Source organism: Bombina bombina, chromosome 5 (genome assembly GCF_027579735.1).
Source record: "Bombina bombina isolate aBomBom1 chromosome 5, aBomBom1.pri, whole genome shotgun sequence".
NCBI lineage: Eukaryota > Metazoa > Chordata > Amphibia > Anura > Bombinatoridae > Bombina > Bombina bombina.
This window is the reverse complement of record NC_069503.1, coordinates 898,029,295-898,050,555: the sequence shown is the minus strand read 5'-3', so window position 1 is coordinate 898,050,555 and position 21,261 is coordinate 898,029,295. Positions and strand designations below refer to the sequence as shown.

Genomic DNA, 21,261 nt, shown 5'->3' with positions numbered 1-21,261 from the left:
TTTTAACACTGCCATCTTCTATAGCAACATTTGCATTTTCGCAGACCAGGGACTCTTAGTGCTTATTTTCTATCTTGTTGCAGCCAGTTAGGAACATGACATGAGCTCCTGCACATATCGCACACAATCACATGTGCTAGGATCAGGAATATGAATTCCATGTTAAGCCCCTCTGTGGGCAGTGAAAAAAACTACAATTTATTTGACTAATATAACCTTTTTAAGAAATCAGTCTTGTGTTTGTTTCTTAGGCCAGAGTAGTAATGGGTAAAAATTGTATGTCACTGTGTGTAAATATTAAAAAGAATAAAAATGCAAAGGCTTATCTAGATGTGTGTAGGGGGAAATGTAATGTTACATCATTTCTTTTAAGGTTGTTCAAGTGATTCAACCCAGAAACTTTGATTTCATGGGCCCAAGAATAGTTGGAAAAGATGGAAAGGCCATTCTAGAGATTGAAGGGAATCTGTCTATTGATGAACTTCTGTCTGAGGATGAAGAGGAAATTGATGTTTCCATCTTAAGTGCAGATGTAAGGAATATTGTGACCTTGGTTTCCAATAGATTAAAATTTGAATTGACTGCTTAGATTTTTAGAGGGGTGTGTGTGTGTGTTACCAATTCCTTGTTCTAAAGAGTATTTGTTTTTCATCCCTACCCCATGTTCACATAGTCGGCTTTAAGTCAACCATGCATAAAAATCCTTCATACCAATATTTGTATACATATTCCTTTTAAATTGATATTTTTCAGGATCTACTAAATAAAATTGAAAGCTTAAGAGATAAGTTAATTGCTGAACGACAGAATAAACTGGTTCTAGAACTGCAAATAAGGAAAGAAATGGGGGAAGCAATGTATCAGCAGATGGTGGATCTAGATGAAACATGGAGGTACAGTACATTTTTTTTTTTTTTTTTTTTTTTTTTTTTTGTCCTTCATTTCACCGTTTTGCAATTGAGAGAATCTGTATTTACATGCTGTTTCTTTCATGTAATTAGCAAGAGTCCATGAGCTAGTGACGTATGGGATATACATTCCTACCAGGAGGGGCAAAGTTTCCCAAACCTCAAAATGCCTATAAATACACCCCTCACCACACCCACAAATCAGTTTTACAAACTTTGCCTCCTATGGAGGTGGTGAAGTAAGTTTGTGCTAGATTCTACGTTGATATGCGCTCCGCAGCAGGTTGGAGCCCGGTTTTCCTCTCAGCGTGCAGTGAATGTCAGAGGGATGTGAGGAGAGTATTGCCTATTTGAATTCAATGATCTCCTTCTACGGGGTCTATTTCATAGGTTCTCTGTTATCGGTCGTAGAGATTCATCTCTTACCTCCCTTTTCAGATCGACGATATACTCTTATATATATATATATATACCATTACCTCTGCTGATTTTCGTTTCAGTACTGGTTTGGCTTTCTACAACATGTAGATGAGTGTCTTGGGGTAAGTAAGTCTTATTTTCTGTGACACTCTAAGCTATGGTTGGGCACTTTTATATAAAGTTCTAAATATATGTATTCAAACATTTATTTGCCTTGACTCAGGATGTTCAACGTTCCTTATTTCAGACAGCCAGTTTCATATTTGGGATAATGCATATGAATAAATCAATTTCTCTTGTTAAGTGTGTTCAGTCCACGGGTCATCCATTACTTATGGGATATATTCTCCCCCCAACAGGAAGTTGCAAGAGGATCACCCAAGCAGAGCTGCTATATAGCTCCTCCCCTCACATGTCATATCCAGTCATTCTCTTGCAACGCTCAACAAAGAAGGAGGTCGTGAGAGGAGATAGGAGTTTTTTACTTATTCTTCAATCAAAAGTTTATTATTTTAAAATGGCACCGGAGTGTGCTGTTTTTTCTCTCAGGCAGTATTTAGAAGAAGAATCTGCCTGCGTTTTCTATGATCTTAGCAGACGTAACTAAGATCCACTGGCTGTTCTCGCACATTCTGAGGAGTGGGGTAACTTCAGAAAAGGGAATAGCATGCGGGGTCCCCCGCAAATGAGGTATGTGCAGTAAAATATTTTCTAGGAATGGAATTGACTAAGAAAACACTGCTGTTACCCATATGATGTAAGTACAGCCTTTAATGCAGTAGTAGCGACTGGTATCAGGCTGATAAATGTATGCGCAGTTGAGTTATTTTCTAGGGACTAGAATTTGACTGAGCAAATACTGTTAATACTGAAATGTATGAGCCTTAACTGCAGTAGAAGCGACTGGTAGCAGGCTTAGTGATAACTTTGCATAACCTTGGAAAAGTTTGTAAACTGGCATGTTATTCGTTTTTGGTGAGGTACTTTGGTGATAAATCTTTTTGGGCATGATTTTTTTCCATATGGCTAACGTATATTTCTGCATAGAAACAGTTATATCAGGTCTCCCACTGTTGTAATATGAGTGGGAGGGGCCTTTTTGTAGCGCCTTGTTGCGCAGTTAAAATTCTAGCACAGTCTTCCTGCTTCTTCCTCCTTGATCCAGGACGTCTCCAGAGAGCTCAGGGGTCTTCAAAATTCATTTTTGAGGGAGGTAATCAGTCACAGCAGACCTGTGACAGTGTGTTTGACTGTGATAAAAGCGTTAAATCTTAAATTGATTATCCGTTTTTGGGTATTGAGGGGTTAATCATCCTTTTGCTAGTGGGGGCAATCCTCTGCTAATTTCATACGTTTTTTCTGTTAAAATTGTTTGTCATAACTGAATTAGTTCATTGTTATTTCAACTGTGTTTTTTAAAAGCGCTGCAGCGTTTTTTATCTTGCTTGTAAATTTATTGAAAGAATTTTCTAAGCTTGCTAGCCTCATTGCTAGTCTGTTTAAACATGTCTGATACAGATGAATCTACTTGTTCATTATGTTTAAAAGCCAATGTGGAGCCCAATAGAAATATGTGTACCAATTGTATTGATGTTACTTTAAATAAAAGTCAGTCTTTACTGGTAAAGAAATTATCACCAGACAACGAGGGGGAAGTTATGCCCCCTAACTCTCCTCACGTGTCAGTACCTTCGCCTCCCGCTCAGGAGGTGCGTGAGATTGTGGCGCCAAGTACATCAAGGCCCTTACAAATCACTTTGCATGATATGGCTAATGTTATGAAAGAAGTATTATCTAATTTGCTTGAGTTAAGAGGCAAGCGCGATAGCTCTGGGTTAAGGACAGAGCGCGCCGATGACACGAGAGCCATGTCCGATACTGCGTCACAATTTGCAAAACATGAGGACGGAGAGCTTCATTCTGTGGGTGACGGATCTGATCCGGGGAGACCGGATTCAGAAATTTTAAATTTAAGCTTGAGAACCTCCGTGTATTGCTAGGGGAGGTGTTAGCGGCTCTGAATGATTGCGACACGGTTGCAATCCCAGAGAAATTATGTAGGCTGGATGAATACTTTGCGGTACCGGTGTGTACTGACGTTTTTCCTATACCTAAAAGGCTTACAGAGATTATTAGCAAGGAGTGGGATAGACCCGGTGTGCCCTTTCCCCCCCTCCGATATTTAGAAAAATGTTCCCAATAGACGCCACCACACAAGACTTATGGCAGACGGTCCCTAAGGTGGAGGGAGCAGTTTCTACTTTAGCCAAGCGTACCACTATCCCGGTGGAGGATAGTTGTGCTTTCTCAGATCCAATGGATAAAAAATTAGAAGGTTACCTTAAGAAAATGTTTGTTCAACAAGGTTTTATATTACAGCCCCTTGCATGCATTGCGCCCGTCACTGCTGCAGCTGCATTTTGGTTTGAGTCTCTGGAAGAGGCGATTCGCACAGCACCATTGGATGAGATTATGAACAAGCTTAAAGCACTTAAGCTAGCTAATGCATTTGTTTCAGATGCCGTTGTGCATTTAACCAAACTAACGGCTAAGAACTCCGGATTCGCCATTCAGGCGCGCAGAGCGCTATGGCTTAAATCCTGGTCAGCAGATGTGACTTCTAAATCTAAATTGCTTAATATTCCTTTCAAAGGGCAAACCTTATTCGGGCCCGGCTTGAAAGAGATTATTGCTGATATTACTGGAGGTAAGGGCCACATCCTTCTTCAGGACAGGGCCAAATCAAAGGCCAAACAGTCTAATTTTCGTGCCTTTCGTAATTTCAAGGCAGGAGCAGCATCAACTTCCTCCGCTCCAAAACAGGAAGGAACTGCTGCTCGTTACAGACAGGGTTGGAAGAGCAACCAGTCCTGGAACAAGGGCAAGCAGGCCAGAAAACCTACTTCTGCCCCTAAGACAGCATGAAGAAAGGGCCCCCTATCCGGAAACGGATCTAGTGGGGGGCAGACTTTTTCTCTTTTTGCCCAGGCTTGGGCAAGAGATGTCCAGGATCCCTGGACGTTGGAGATCATATCTCAGGGATACCTTCTGGACTTCAAAACTTCTCCTCCACAAGGGAGATTTCATCTGTCAAGGTTATCAACAAACCTAATAAAGAAAGAGGCATTTCTACAATGTGTACAAGACCTCTTAGTAATGGGAGTGATCCACCCCGTTCCGCGGACGGAACAAGGGCAAGGTTTTTACTCAAATCTGTTTGTGGTTCCCAAAAAAGAGGGAACCTTCAGGCCAATCTTGGACCTGAAGATCTTAAACAAATTCCTAAGGGTTCCATCGTTCAAAATGGAAACTATTCGAACCATCCTACCCATGATCCAAGAGGGTCAGTATATGACCACAGTGGACTTAAAGGATGCCTACCTTCACATACCGATTCACAAAGATCATTATCGGTACCTAAGGTTTGCCTTTCTAGACAGGCATTACCAGTTTGTAGCTCTTCCCTTCGGGTTAGCTACGGCCCGAGAATTTTTACAAAGGTTCTGGGCTCGCTTCTGGCGGTATTAAGACCGCGAGGCATAGCGGTGGCCCCGTACCTAGACGGCATTCTGATACAAGCGTCAAGTTTTCAAAATGCAAAGTCTCATACAGAGATAGTTCTAGCATTTCTGAGGTCGCATGGGTGGAAAGTGAACATGGAAAAGAGTTCTCTGTTACCACTCACAAGGGTTCCTTTTCTAGGGACTCTTATAGATTCTGTAGAGATGAAGATTTACCTGACTGAGTCCAGGTTATCAAAAATCCTAAATGCTGGGGGCGGAGCTAGCTGGCTCCAGTGATGGACGCAAGCTGAAAGAGCTCCGGTGTGAGGCCGGTCTTACCACTTGTTATAAAGGCTCAGGAACGTGTGTATAAATGTGATTGCTAGCCACAAGACCTATGCTAACCCCTTGGATCACATAATTGGAGCCACAATAGATTCCCACAGCCGGAGAAAACTAACATCTTCACTCCAACGCGGCGGACCACGTGGCCTGAAACAAGCGCCCTGAGGCAAATACAAACCCTAGCTGCAGTCTGCCTGGCTGAAACAGCCGCAACCTTATCGCACCGGAACACAAGGGACTGTGACTAGGCAGCGATGCACAATAGGATCGCAAGTAACAACAGCTCAGGACACCGCAGTGAGTAAAACCGCCAAAGTCCCCATTTAAGGCCATACACATAAAGCCACCGCATACCGGGTCACGAAATTCTCCCATGCCTGCCTGATACTCACAAAATGTTATCGTGACACAAAGTACAGTAAACACTTCTCTTGAAATACTTTTCTTTTTGGGGCAGTTATTTCTACCATAATCGGACCACGTGGGCCTATCTTAGAGAACTTTAGCAAAGGCCATCTTTTCAATTACTCTCGCAATAGTTATCAAGAAAGAGCTGTGTCTCCATAGTGTGCAGCAACCTAGCCCATAACCCAACTAGTACTTGAGTCTGTAATATACATCTAAATTGTGCTTGAAACTGCACTCCCATGGCTTCTAGGAAGGGGCCCAGAGCTGAAAAATCACTAAAGGGAACTGGGACAGCCACACCTAAAGTTCATTCTTTTTTCAAGGCCATGGATATCCCCACTGCACATTCTCCCCCCTCTCCTTCAAAATCTCCCCCTGTGCAAACAGAGGCTGACATAACACCAGAAGAGGATAATATTCTTACTAAAGCAGACATACTATCTCTCCCCTCTAAGGAAGACTTTTCCAATTTTATTGCACAAGTGAGCTCCATGATCAAATCAAGCCTCACTGAGGTTAAAAAAGAAATTAGTGAGATTGGCAACAGAATCGCAAACCTGGAAGAAAGCCTAGAAAGTACAGACAGGCTGCTGGATCAGCAAATCCAACATTCTACCTGCAACTCTAATATTATTCAGCAGTTGCAAGACCAGGTCGAGGACCTGGATAACAGAGGCAGGCGCCACAACATTAGGATACGGGGAGTCCCTGAATCTATTAAAGCTATAGACTTGTTGCCTTTCCTACAAAAATTGTTTAATGAGCTCATGGGAAACGAAAATACAGAAGGCAAGGGTAAAGAATACTTGCTGGACCGTTACCACCGTGCTTTGAGACCCCTGCCCAAAGAACCTGCACCACCACGGGATATTATATTGAAATTTACAAACTTTAAAGACAAGGAAGATATCCTATCTGCAGCAAGGCAGCATGCACCTATTACATTTGAAGGTCATTCCTTACAATTTTTTGCAGACTTAAGCCAAATGACTTTAGCCAAGAGGAGAGAGGCCAGACCTCTGACATTGCTCCTGAGAGAACTAAAAATTCCATACCGCTGGGGCTTCCCTTTCTGCCTCAGGGTAGTGAAGGACAATATCTCTGCAACATATAAGACCCCTGAAGATTTGGAGTCCTTTTGCTCCCAACTGGGCATTCGGCCCCCTACCCTACCATCCACATCCGATATGCCCCTTCCGTCTAAAGATCAAAGACCACGAAGACAAGAATGGACCCAAGTCTCACGCCACAAACGAAACAGAACACAGGCCAAAGACCCACCCTCAACTTCTGATGGACTCTCATGAAAGATATTAACCTAACGAACTGAGTGATGGGGTTTGATGTCTGCTTTTTATTAAATGTACCTTATATGTTTAGTATAAATATCTGGCCCCTTTACAACTGGATTCACAGTGGTAATATTACAACCCCAGTTTTATTGACCCCCTAGTTTGTCCTCACATATGGCCGATGTGATTTATTAAGCGTCCTAGCAGCCAGAGGTGAGGTCATTCTCTTATTTGGTTTGTTGCACTTGCTGCCTATTTCCCCAAGTGACACGCCAGTAGACACGTTCCTATAAAACAATTTGTTAGTAAACCGGCCTGCTACCAAAAGTAGTAGCAGCCACTTTTTCCCCCCTACACCACCCCCGAGTACTCTCGTTTGATTACTCATGTATAGTTTGTATTATTTGTTGAGTTTTAATATTGATGTTAGACTTTTTACTGGAATATTAATCTTTTTGTTTTATTTTTCTAGACTTCTTTCTGTCCCCTGTTTTCTTCACTTCCTTTCTTCACCTCCCCCCTCTTTGGTCTGGACGGGGCGGCACACCTTATGGAGAGTTGCAATTTCAGGTAAGAATTAACTTCTCTATCTCACTCGGTAATCATAATGGAACCCACTTACATATTTCCAAATTATATAATATAGCCCAATTGAAAACCATGATATCATGACACCCCCTTTGGTTTCAATAGTTACACAAAACGCCAAAGGCCTGAACTCTCCCACTAAACGCTCTGTTGCTCTAGCCTGGTTTAAAAAGTTAAAAGCAGATGTGGTTTTCGTGCAGGAGACCCACTTCCCAAAGGATTCCCCTCCCCCTTTCTCTAACAAAGATTATCCTGTGGGTTACTTTTCCCATAACGCTAGAAAAGCGGGAGGTGTGGGGATATTGTTTCACAGACATTTGCCATTCCAATTATTAGAAGTTGTATCTGACCCAGGAGGTAGATGGATTATAGTGACTGGCCTATTATTTAACAGACCTATTACGCTGACTAATATTTATGTTCCTAACACAAAACAGATCAAATTCCTGAAATCAATCAAACGTCACATACTGGCACACATGAAGGGACCCCTTGTTCTAGCAGGGGACTTTAATTTAGCATTTGACCCTATCTTGGATTGTTCGTTGGGACGCAGCAGTGTCCCCTCTAAAACGCTGGCTGACACTATGTCCCTCATTCAAAGTCTCACTTTAATAGACACGTGGAGATTGAAACACCCCTCCCAACGCACCTACACTTTCTACTCCAACCCACATAAAAATTATTCCCGAATAGATCATGTTCTAGTTGATCAATCAATATATAGTCATATTCAATACTCTGAAATCACCCCAACTAGTTGGTCCGATCACGCTATGGTGTCTATAAATCTTAAATGGTCGGAAACTCCCCTATCCCCCTTTATTTGGAAATTGGATGAAGCATTGCTAAAAAATAAAATACTCACCAAGCACATTGCGGATACTATTGAGGAATACTTTAGGATTAACAACACAGTTGACATCTCCCCCCACACACTCTGGGAAGCCCATAAATCCGTTCTACGTGGAGAATTTATCAAACATAAAGCCTTACAAAATAAACATTTCAGAACGCAGTTTTCAACCATTCTACATTCCATACGCACCCTAGAACAGCAACATCAAGAAGCACCCACGGACCCCCACCTATCTCATCTCCTGAGGCAACATAGAAATGACTTAAATAGGCTAATGTACAGGGAAGCCCAGACCAGGGCATTATATCTTAAAAAGACATTCCTTGCTAGGTCTAATAAAATCGGTCCTTCTCTAGCTAGAGCACTTAGGGAACGTAGGTTAAACACTCACATCCACAAAATAGTGAACGGTGCGGGGAACAGTTTAGTAAGCAGCCCTTCAATAGTTGAGGAGTTTAAAAACTTCTATGGTAACCTCTATAACCTCCAGGCCCCCCCAGCTTCCACAACCCCCTCAGCTACTGAGCAGTACATAACAGATGCTTCTCTCCCTAGCATCCCTAAAGAATTAACAGAATTTTTGGATAGCCCCATTACATCACAAGAAGTAGCAACAGCTATAAACTCCCTCCCAGCGCAAAAATGCCCGGGCCCAGACGGGTTCTCAAACATTTACTATAAGCAATTTAAAAACTTGCTTATCCCCCACCTAACAACCCTTTTCCAGTCCTTAGATAATGGTGCATCATGGTCGGAGGGTTCCCTTGAGGCATATATATCGGTTATCCCCAAACCAGAAAAAGACACTACTCAGGTAGGCAATTATAGACCGATATCTTTACTCAATACAGATATAAAGCTGTACTCAAAAATCTTAGCGACCAGAATGAATAAAATTTTACCTCAGGTCATTCACACCGATCAATCCGGCTTCATCCCAAAAAGAGAGGCAAGGGATAATACCACAAGGGTCTTACATCTGATTGAACAGTCCGGCTGGTCAAAAATACCTACTATCCTGATCTCAACTAATGCTGAAAAAGCATTTGACCGGCTGGACTGGGATTTCTTAAAACTCTGCTTGAGCGCCATTGGGATAGGACCCATAATGCTCCGGAGGATCTTTGGCCTTTACTCCCACCCGAAAGCCAGGGTCCGGGCGAACAACACACTTTCCGACAGCTTTAAAATCTGCAACGGCACGAGACAGGGATGCCCCCTGTCTCCTCTGTTGTTCGCTGTATCAATTGAGATACTAGCAGCTCACGTACGAAAGAACCCACATATCACCGGCCCACAGCTAGGTCCCAACATGTATAAGCTCACTTTGTACGCTGACGACGTTCTCACCTTCCTAACACACCCAGACAAATCCCTGCCACACTTATTAACAGAATTCGAGAGATTCAGCTCCCACTCTAACTTCTTGATCAACGCCAGAAAATCTGAAATCCTTAATATTAATCTTCCAAAAGAAAACTTTGAGAGCCTCAAAACCCTATGCCCATACACCCTACTCCATGATAAAATCAAATACCTTGGAATATACCTGGCCCCTTCCATTAGTAAGTTATTCAAGTTTAATTACACACCACTTTTACACAAACTTAGGAAAGATTTTGACTCCTGGCAGGAGAAACCACTGTCATGGTGGGGTAGGATCCAGGCAGTTAAAATGACCACCTTACCCCAAATCCTATACCTCCTCCAGGCTGTTCCAATCCAATTGCCACTGACCTATCTGACAAACCTACAATCCATGATAAACTCCTTTATATGGGGAAAGGTAAAGCCCCGTATCAGTAAAAAGATCCGGACAAAACCCTTAGGCAGGGGGGGGCTTGGGGGTACCGTTAATATCACAATACTACAAGGCTGTAGTTCTGGAAAAAATCTTAGAATGGCACGATGTCACACACACAAAAGCTTGGTCCTCTATAGACTCCTTCCTGCTGAGTTCACCCGTAATAGGACCACTGTGCTGGATCAAACAACTAAGTAGACCCATATTATCCAAAGCTTCCCCTCTCTACGCTCATTATTTCCGAACTTGGGATACTATAAGACTTAAAACCAAAGGTCTCACGACATACATCTCACCAATGACACCTATTCCGATTAACGCGGAATTCCATAAGGGACTTATCCCGAATGAATACTATTCCCCAGATACAGGCCCAACGATACCGTTCACTTACCTGACAGGGGGTGGGAAACTGAAACAGAGAACACAACTTACAGAATTGGCAGGTGGAACATTCTCTCGGTGGCTAAAATACGCTCAACTTACACACTTACTGGCCTCATCACCCTATAAACAGGGCTTATTGAGAGAATTGACGAAATTTGAAAGACTCTGTCTGGAGGGAGTGACGCCCAGAGGTTCATTGTCTATAACAAAAAGACTGTTAGACGACACCCTTAGCCTACCCACACCCTCTTATGACTCTCACTGGCAAACCGACTTGGGAATCACTATCCCCAAAGAGCAATGGGACAACATATTTTACAACTCTGCCAAGTCCTCCTCCTCCCCTAGAATACTGGAGCTTAATCATAAGGTTCTGTTTCGATGGTATCTTACCCCTGATAGGCTCAAAAGGATATACCCTCAATCTAACGCTACATGTTGGAGAGGTTGTGGGTCTCCTGGCACAATGGCTCATATTTGGTGGCACTGCCCGAAACTACTCCCATTTTGGGAAAGCGTTATTAATAGCCTGAAAGTTATTATGGGAGAACAATTCGAACTACCCCCAACTACAGCCCTTCTAAATTACAAACCAAAGAAAATATGCAAATTCAAGTGGAAACTCCTCCAATATAGCTTAAACGGAGCCAAATTACTTATTGCACGCAAATGGAAATCTGCCCAGATTCCAACTAGGCAGGAATGGTTGCACAATACATCTGAGCTGCTAGAGATTGAAGAATATGCATACCTTAAGAATGGCAGTCTTGCCTTCTACCCTAACATACAATTTTACTGGCAGACTCTTCTTCACTCACAGATAGCCTAGTTGTCTCTGAAGCTTCGAGGCGGGCCGCCCTTTCTAGACCACTTCTCAAAATTCATCAGAAACCCTTCCCTCCTCCCCCTTCTTTTTTCTTCTTCGCCCTTTTCCCTCTCTTTACTCACCTTTCTTTTTATCCCCTTTCCTTTTCTCTTTTCTTCCTTTCTTATTGTGTCTTTGCCGGAATAGGCATATGTTCTGAATTATTAAGTTCTTTAAGTTGTTATTGTTTGTGAGGAGTGCTCTTCTTATACAGAGATACCAGTCGGAGATGTAGAAAGGTTAATATGAACTATTGCAAAACCAGGCCACAACGGTATGTACCACCTCTTACTTATATGAACTATTCCTATCCTACACCGTGCCTGTTTATTGTATCCATATCTTGGGGTGTTTCCCCAACATTATTAACAAGAATCTCCCCGTTACGGACAATTCACCTCTAATAGCTTGCTTCATATGGTTAAATTGTACGAAATGTCTGAGTATCTTTATGGACAATGTTATGGTTTTTTCCACTGTAAGTGTACTCTTTTCTTCTAAAATAAAAATGTTTTAAAAACAAAAAACAAAAAAAAAATCCTAAATGCTTGCCGTGTCCTTCATTCCATTCCAAGCCCATCTGTAGCTCAGTGCATGGAAGTAATCGGCTTAATGGTCGCGGCAATGGACATAGTGCCATTTGCGCGCCTGCATCTCAGACCGCTGCAATTATGCATGCTAAGTCAGTGGAATGGGGATTACTCAGATCTGTCCCCTTTACTAAATCTGGACCAGGAGACCAGAGATTCTCTTCTCTGGTGGTTGTCTCGGGTTCATCTGTCCAAAGGAATGACTTTTCGCAGACCAGATTGGACGATTGTAACAGATGCCAGCCTACTAGGCTGGGGCGCAGTCTGGAATTCCCTGAAGGCTCAGGGATCGTGGACTCAGGAGGAGAAACTCCTCCCAATAAACATTCTGGAATTAAGAGCAATATTCAATGCTCTTCTAGCTTGGCCTCAGTTAGCAACACTGAGGTTCATCAGATTTCAGTCGGACAACATCACAACTGTGGCTTACATCAATCATCAAGGGGGAACCAGGAGTTCCCTAGCGATGTTAGAAGTCTCGAAGATAATTCGCTGGGCAGAGTCTCACTCTTGCCACCTGTCAGCGATCTACATCCCAGGCGTGGCGAACTGGGAGGCGGACTTTCTAAGTCGCCAGACCTTTCATCCGGGGGAGTGGGAACTTCACCCGGAGGTATTTGCTCAACTGATTCTTCGTTGGGGCGAACCGGAACTGGATCTCATGGCATCTCGCCAGAACGCCAAGCTTCCTTGTTACGGATCCAGGTCCAGGGACCCGGGAGCGGTGCTGATAGATGCACTAGCAGCCCCTTGGGTTTTCAACATGGCTTATGTGTTTCCTCCGTTTCCGTTGCTGCCTCGACTGATTGCCAGGATCAAACAGAGCATCGGTGATTCTGATAGCGCCTGCGTGGCCACGCAGGACCTGGTATGCAGACCTAGTGGACATGTCGTCCTGTCCACCATGGTCTCTGCCTCTGAGGCAGGACCTTCTAATTCAGGGTCCTTTCAACCATCCAAGCCTAATTTCTCTGAGGCTGACTGCATGGAGATTGAACGCTTGATTCTATCAAAGCGTGGTTTTTCGGAGTCGGTTATTGATACATTAATACAGGCTCGGAAACCTGTTACCAGAAAAATTTACCATAAGATATGGCGTAAATATTTATATTGGTGTGAATCCAAGAGTTACTCATGGAGTAAGGTTAGGATTCCTAGGATATTGGCTTTTCTACAAGAGGGTTTAGAAAAGGGTTTATCCGCTAGTTCGTTAAAGGGACAGATTTCTGCTCTGTCTATTCTTTTACACAAACGTCTGGCAGAGAATCCAGACCTCCAGGCTTTTTGTCAGGCTTTGGCTAGGATTAAGCCTGTGTTTAAAACTGTTGCTCCTCCGTGGAGCTTAAACTTGGTTCTTAAAGTTCTTCAGGGTGTTCCGTTCGAACCCCTTCATTCCATTGATATTAAGCTTTTATCTTGGAAAGTTCTGTTTTTGATGGCTATTTCCTCGGCTCGAAGAGTCTGAGTTATCTGCCTTACATTGTGATTCTCCTTATCTGATTTTTCATTCAGACAAGGTAGTTCTGCGTACTAAACCTGGGTTTTTACCTAAGGTTGTTTCTAACAGGAATATCAATCAAGAGATTGTTGTTCCATCATTATGTCCTAATCCTTCTTCAAAGAAGGAACGTCTTTTGCATAGTTTGGACGTAGTCCGTGCCCTGAAGTTCTACTTACAGGCAACTAAAGATTTTCGGCAAACTTCTTCTCTGTTTGTCGTTTATTCTGGACAGAGGAGAGGCCAAAAGGCTTCGGCCACCTCTCTCTCTTTTTGGCTTCGTAGCATAATACGGTTAGCCTATGAGACTGCTGGACAGCAGCCCCCTGAAAGAATTACAGCTCATTCCACTAGAGCTGTGGCTTCCACCTGGGCCTTTAAGAATGAGGCCTCTGTTGAACAGATTTGCAAGGCTGCAACTTGGTCTTCACTTCATACCTTTTCAAAATTTTACAAATTTGACACTTTTGCTTCTTCGGAGGCTGTTTTTGGGAGAAAGGTTCTACAGGCAGTGGTTCCTTCTGTTTAATGTTCCTGCCTTGTCCCTCCCATCATCCGTGTACTTTAGCTTTGGTATTGGTATCCCATAAGTAATGGATGACCCATGGACTGAACACGCTTAACAAGAGAAAACATAATTTATGCTTACCTGATAAATTTATTTCTCTTGTAGTGTGTTCAGTCCACGGCCCGCCCTGTCTTTTTGAGGCAGTTCTAAATTTTAATTAAAACTCCAGTCACCACTGCACCCTATAGTTTCTCCTTTCTCGTCTTGTTTCGGTCGAATGACTGGATATGACATGTGAGGGGAGGAGCTATATAGCAGCTCTGCTTGGGTGATCCTCTTGCAACTTCCTGTTGGGGGGAGAATATATCCCATAAGTAATGGATGACCCGTGGACTGAACACACTACAAGAGAAATAAATTTATCAGGTAAGCATAAATTATGTTTTATTATCTTCAATCAAAAGTTTGTTATTTTTAAATGGTACCGGTTTGTACTATTTACTCTCTGGCAGAAAAAAGATGAAGAATTCTGCTGAGAGGAAGATGATTTTAGCATGTTGTAACTAAAATCCATTGCTGTTCCCACACAGGACTGAGGAGTACCAGAAAACTTCAGTTGGGGGAACAGTTTGCAGGCTTGACTGCAATGAGGTATGTTCAGTCATTTATTTCTAGACAAGACTGAGATAATGCTAGAAGACTGACAATATCCCCATGTGGGGAGGGTAAGCTATGTTCTGAGACTTAGTAAAGAATTGAATGCTTACATAATAGGGCTAATTATACTGGTTGACACTAACTTAGGGCAATCGATTATTTTACCTAAGAAATACTCATTGGGAGACACTTTTAAAGCACTTTGGTGTTTTTTCTGGGGTTATTACCCACATGGCTTGAATTTATTCACTTAGAAGTGATTTTGGTAGGCCTCATAGCTGTGGAGTGGGAGGGGCGTAATTTCACGCCTCAGATGCGCAGTTAGAATTGAAAGACAAGTTCATGCTGCTTCACATGGAGTGTCCTGCTGCTGTTTGAGGGCCTAAAAGAAGCTTCATTCCCCCAAAACTGATCCCTAAGGGCAGGTAGGGCCACAGCAGTAAGCTGTGGCAAGGTGCTGTAGTAATTTAAACGGTTACTGGCTTTAGGCTGCTCCGGTTTGGGCATTAAGGGGTTAATCGTTTTGCAACTTGTGGTGCAATCTTATTAAGGCTTTAGGTACATACTGTGAAAATTTCAAACGGATTGGTGCATTTTTCACTGTTTTGTAAAATTGTGTGCTCTTTTTATCTCTTAAAGGCACAGTAACGTTTTTTCAAATTCTGTATTTTATTTGTTTAAAGTGATTTCTAAGCCTGTTTGTACATATTGCTAGTCTGTTAAACATGTCTGAGACCAAGGAAAGTCCTTGTTCAATGTGTTTAGAAGCCATGGTGGAACCCCCTCTCAGAATGTGTCCCAATTGCACTAATGTGTCTATACACTTCAAAGATCATATTGTTGCACTTAAAAATGTGGTCCTAGATGATTTTCAGACTGAAGGTAATGAGGTTAGTCCGTCTACCTCTCCCCATGTGTCACAACCAGTTACGCCCGTTCAAGCGATGCCTAGTACCTCTAGTGCGTCTGCCCCTATTACATTGCAACAACTAGCGGCAGTCATGGATAACTCCCTTGCGGCCTTCCTATCTAAACTGCCAGTTTTTCCTGCAAAGTGTGATAGCTCTGTTTTAAGAACAGATTATGAGCAATCTGAAGCTTTGGTAGCCTTATCTGATGTACCCTCACAACGCTCTGAAGTGGGAGTGAGGGACTTGATGTCTGAGGGAGAAATTTCCGATTCAGGAAAGGTTTCTCATGAGGCAGAGTCAGATTCATTAGCGTTTAAATTGGAACACCTCCGCGTATTTTCTCAGGGAGGTATTAGCTACTCTGGATGATTGTGACCCTATGGTGGTCCCAGAGAAATTGTGTAAAATGGACAAGTACCTAGAGGTCCCTGTATACACTGATGCGTTTCCGATCCCTAAGAGGGTTGCGGATATTGTTACTAGGGAGTGGGATAGACCAGGTGTCCCTTTTGTCCCCCCCCATATTTTTAAGAAAAAGTTCCCCATAACTGACCCCAGGCGGGACTCGTGGCAGACGGTCCCTAAGGTAGAGGGGGCTGTTTCTTCGCTTGCTAAACGCACAACCATACCAATTGAAGACAGTTGTGCTTTTAAAGATCCTATGGATAAAAAGTTAGAAGGTTTACTTAAGAAAATTTTTGTTCAACAAGGTTTTCTTCTCCAACCTATTGCCTGCATTATTCCTGTAACTACTGCAGCGGCTTTCTGGTTTGAGGCGCTGGAGGATTCGCTCCAGACGGAGACCTCATACAACGAAATTATGGATAGAATTAAGGCTCTAAAGCTGGCTAATTCTTTTATCACAGATGCCGCTTTGCAATTTGCTAAGTTAGCGGCAAAAAATTCAGGTTTCGCCATTATGGCGCGCAGAGCGCTTTGGCTCAAGTCATGGTCGGCTGATATGTCGTCAAAATCCAAATTATTAAATATCCCTTTCAAGGGAAAGACCCTTTTCGTGCCAGAATTGAAAGAGATTATTTCAGAAATCACCGGGGGAAAGGGCCATGCTCTCCCTCAGGACAAGCCCTTTAAGGCTAAAAACAAGGCTAATTTCTCCAACATTGGTGTGTCCGGTCCACGGCGTCATCCATTACTTGTGGGAATATTCTCTTCCCCAACAGGAAATGGCAAAGAGCACAGCAAAAGCTGCCCATATAGCCCCTCCTCAGGCTCCGCCCCCCAGTCATTCTCTTTGCCGCTCTGAACAAGTAGCATCTCCACGGAGATGGTGAAGAGTATGTGGTGTTTAGTTGTAGTTTTTATTCTGCTATCAAGAGTTTGTTATTTTAAAATAGTGCCGGTTTGTACTATTTACTCTAAAACAGAAAGGGATGAAGAGTTCTGTTTAAGAGGAGTATGATTTTAGCAGCAGTAACTAAAATCAATTGCTGTTCCCACGCAGGACTGTTGAGCCCAGAGAACTTCAGTTGGGGGGAACAGTTTGCAGACTTTTCTGCTTAAGGTATGACTAGTCCATTTTCTAACAAGACACTGTAATGCTAGAAGACTGTCATTTCCCCTCTTGGGGATCGGTAAGCCATTTTCTTAGACTCTTAACAGAATGAAGGCTTATTATGGGCTATACACTGGTTGACACTCTTGTGGGCTAAATCGATTGCTTTATTTAAGTTTTTTTATGAAGTTTGAAGTGATTTCTAAAACTTTTATTGTTGGGGAACGTTTTTAGGCGCCAGGCAGTCGTTTAGACACCTTTCCAGTCAGGAAGGGCCTTTCACTATAGTAGGCAGAGCCTCATTTTCGCGCCATAATTGCGCAGTTTCTTTTGGATGCAGTGCATGCAGCTGCATGTGAGAGGGTCTGGTGATCATTGAAAACGTTCCTGGAAGGCTTAATTTGGTATCGGATAACCCCTAAGGACAGGTGAAGTCACAGCAAACGCTGTTGCTGGGACTGTAGTGGGGTTAAAAATTGTTAATACTTTAAATGCATTAAGACACTGTGGTGAAAATTTGGTAAAGATTGGATATTTCCTTCATAGTTTTTCACACATTCAGAAATAAAGTGTGCTCTGTTTAACATTTAAAGAGACAGTAACGGTTTTGTTTAAAAACGTTTTTTTTTGCATTATTAGCCTGTTTAAGCCTGTCTAACATGTCTGTACCTTCAGATAGAACATGTTCTGTATGTATGGAGGCCAAGGTGGTCCCCCCTTCAAATGTATGCGATAATTGTAGTAACGGTTTTGTTTAAAAACGTTTTTTTTTGCATTATTAGCCTGTTTAAGCCTGTCTAACATGTCTGTACCTTCAGATAGAACATGTTATGTATGTATGGAGGCCAAGGTGGTCCCCCCTTCAAATGTATGCGATAATTGTGCCATGGCGTCCAGACAAAGTAAGGACAGTACTGTCACATTTAATAAGGTTGCCCAAGATGATTCCTCAAATGAAGGTAGTGGGGATAGTTCTTCATCCTCTCCTTCTGTGTCAACACCAGTTATGCCCGCGCAGGCGACCCCTAGTACATCTAGCGCGCCAATGCTTGTTACTATGCAATAATTAACAGCAGTAATGGATTATTCCATAGCTAATATTTTATCCAAAATGCCAGCATTTCAAAGAAAGCATGATTGATCAGTTTTAAATACAGTGGAGCAAGAAGGCGCTGACGATAATTTATCTGTCATACCCTCACACCAGTCAGAAGTGGCAGTGAGGGAGGGTTTGTCGGAGGGAGAACTTTCAGATTCAGGAAGAATTTCTCAACAGGCAGAACTTGATGTTGTGACGTTTAAATTTAAGTTAGAGCATCTCCGCGCATTACTTAAGGAGGTGCTAACTACACTGGATGATTGTGACTCTTTGGTCATTCCAGAAAAATTGTGCAAAATGGACGAATTCTTAGAGGTCCCGGTGCACCCTGATGCCTTTCTGATCCCTAAAAGGGTTGGCGGACATAGTGAATAAGGAGTGGGAGAAACCAGGCATACCTTTTGTCCCACCTCATATATTTAAGAAATTGTTCCCCATGGTCGACCCAAGGAAGGACACATGGCAAACAGTCCCTAAGGTTGAGGAGGCAGTTTCTACGCTAGCCAAACGCACAACTATTCCCATTGAGGACAATTGTGCTTTCAAAGATCCTATGGATAAAAAATTGAAGGGTTTGCTTAAAAAGATTTTTGTTCAGCAAGGTTACCTCCTCCAACCAATTTCATACATTATTCCTGTCACTACGGCGGCGTGTTTCTGGTTCGATTAACTAGAAAAGTCGCTTAATATGGAGACTCCATATGAGGAAGTCATGGACAGAATTCACGCACTTAAGTTAGCTAATTCCTTTATTTTAGATGCCGCTTTGTAATTAGCGAGATTAGCGGCGAAAAATTCAGGGTTTGCAATTGTGGCGCGCAGAGCGCTCTGGCTGAAGTCTTGGTCGGCGGATGTATCTTCCAAGACAAAATTGCTTAATATCCCTTTCAAAGGTAAGACCCTTTTTGGGCCAGAATTGAAAGAAATTATTTCAGACATCACTGGGGGGAAGGGCCATGCCCTCCCACAGGATAGGCCTTTCAAGGCTAAGAATAAGTCCAATTTTCGTTCCTTTCGTAATTTCAGGAACGGACCGGCTTCTAACTCGGCAGCCTCTAGACAAGAGGGTAACGCTTCCCAGGCTAAACCAGCTTGGAAACCAATGCAAGGCTGGAACAAGGGTAAACAGGCCAAAAAGCCTGCTGCTGCTACCAAGACAGCATGAAGGGGTAGCCCCCGATCCGGGACCGGATCTAGTAGGGGGCAGACTCTCTCTTCGCTCAGGCTTGGGCAAGAGATGTTCCGGATCCCTGGGCACTAGAAATAGTCTCTCAGGGTTATCTTCTAGAATTCAAGGAGCTTCCTCCAAGGGGAAGGTTCCACATGTCTCGCTTATCTTCAGACCAAATAAAAAGACAGGCATTCTTACATTGTGTAGAAGACATGTTAAAGATGAGAGTGATACACCCAGTTCCAACTGTGGAACAAGGTCAGGGGTTTTACTCAAACCTGTTTGTAGTTCCCAAAAAAGAGGGAACTTTCAGACCAATTCTGGATTTAAAAATTCTAAACAAATTCCTCAGAGTTCCATCGTTCAAAATGGAAACCATTCGAACAATTTTACCTACAATCCAGGAGGGTCAATATATGACTACCGTGGATTTAAAGGATGCGTACCTACATATTCCTATCCACAAAGATCATCATCAGTTCCTAAGGTTCGCCTTTCTGGACAAACATTACCAGTTCGTGGCTCTTCCGTTCGGTTTAGCCACTGCTCCCAGAATTTTCACAAAGGTGCTAGGGTCCCTTCTGGCGGTTCTAAGACCGAGGGGCATTGCAGTGGCACCTTATCTAGACGACATTCTAATTCAAGCGTCGTCTCTTTCCAAGGCAAAGGCTCATACAGACATTGTTCTAGCCTTTCTCAGTTCTCACGGGTGGAAGGTGAACGTAGAAAAGAGTTCCCTGTCTCCGTCAACAAGAGTTCCCTTTTTGGGAACAATAATAGATTCTTTAGAAATGAAGATCTTCCTGACAGAGGTCAGAAAGTCAAAGCTTCTAAACGCTTGTCAAGTTCTTCACTCTATTCTGCAGCCTTCCATAGCTCAGTGCATGGAAGTAGTAGGATTGATGGTTGCAGCAATGGACATAGTTCCTTTTGCTCGAATTCATCTAAGACCATTACAACTGTGCATGCTCAATCAGTGGAATGGGTACTATGCAGACTTGTCTCCACAGATTCAAGTAGACCAGATAACCAGAGACTCACTCCGTTGGTGGTTGACTCAGGATCACCTGTCTCAGGGAATGAGTTTCCGCAGACCAGAGTGGGTCATTGTCACGACCGACGCCAGTCTATTAGGCTGGGGCGCGGTCTGGTATTCCCTGAAAGCTCAGGGTCTATGGTCTCGGGAAGAGTCTCTTCTTCCGATAAACATCCTGGAACTGAGAGCGATATTCAATGCTCTCCGGGCTTGGCCTCAACTAGCGAAGATTCCAGTCAGACAACATGACTGTAGCTTACATCAACCATCAGGGAGGAACAAAGAGTTCCTTGGCGATGAGAGAGGTATCCAAGATTATCAAATGGGCGGAGGATCACTCCTGCCATCTATCTGCAATTCACATCCCAGGAGTAGACAACTGGGAGGCGGATTATCTGAGTCGTCAGACTTTCCATCCGGGGGAGTGGGAACTCCACCCGGAGGTCTTTGTCCAGTTGACTCAATTATGGGGCATTCCAGACATGGATCTGATGGCGTCTCGTCAGAACTTCAAGGTTCCTTGCTACGGGTCCAGATCCAGGGATCCAGTTTCAAAGAAGGAACGTTTGTTACACAATTTAGATGTGGTCCGTGCTTTAAAGTTCTATTTAGACGCAACAAAGGATTTCAGACAAACTTCATCTTTGTTGTTTATTCTGGTAAGAGGAGAGGACATAAAGCTACTGCTACCTCTCTTTCTGGCTGAAAAGCATCATCCGATTGGCTTATGAGACTGCCGGACGGCAGCCTCCTGAACAAATCACAGCTCACTCTACTAGGGCTGTGGCTTCCACATGGGCCTTCAAGAACGAGGCTTCTGTTGATCAGATATGTAAGGCAGTGACTTGGTCTTCTCTGCACACTTTTTACCAAATTCTACAAATTTGATACTTATGCTT

The 21,261-nt window shown here is 43.1% G+C and overlaps 1 protein-coding gene across 1 annotated transcript in view; it reads left to right on the top strand.

Annotated features, from left to right (window-relative positions):
- LOC128661655 (kinesin-like protein KIF20A) overlaps positions 1 to 21,261 on the top strand; it is a 368,820-nt gene that overhangs the window by 147,239 nt on the left and 200,320 nt on the right. The window contains exons 13-14 of the mRNA XM_053715886.1: positions 374 to 532; positions 754 to 893. Of these exons, the coding sequence (XP_053571861.1) occupies positions 374 to 532; positions 754 to 893 (299 nt within the window). The remainder of the gene's footprint in view (positions 1 to 373; positions 533 to 753; positions 894 to 21,261) is intronic.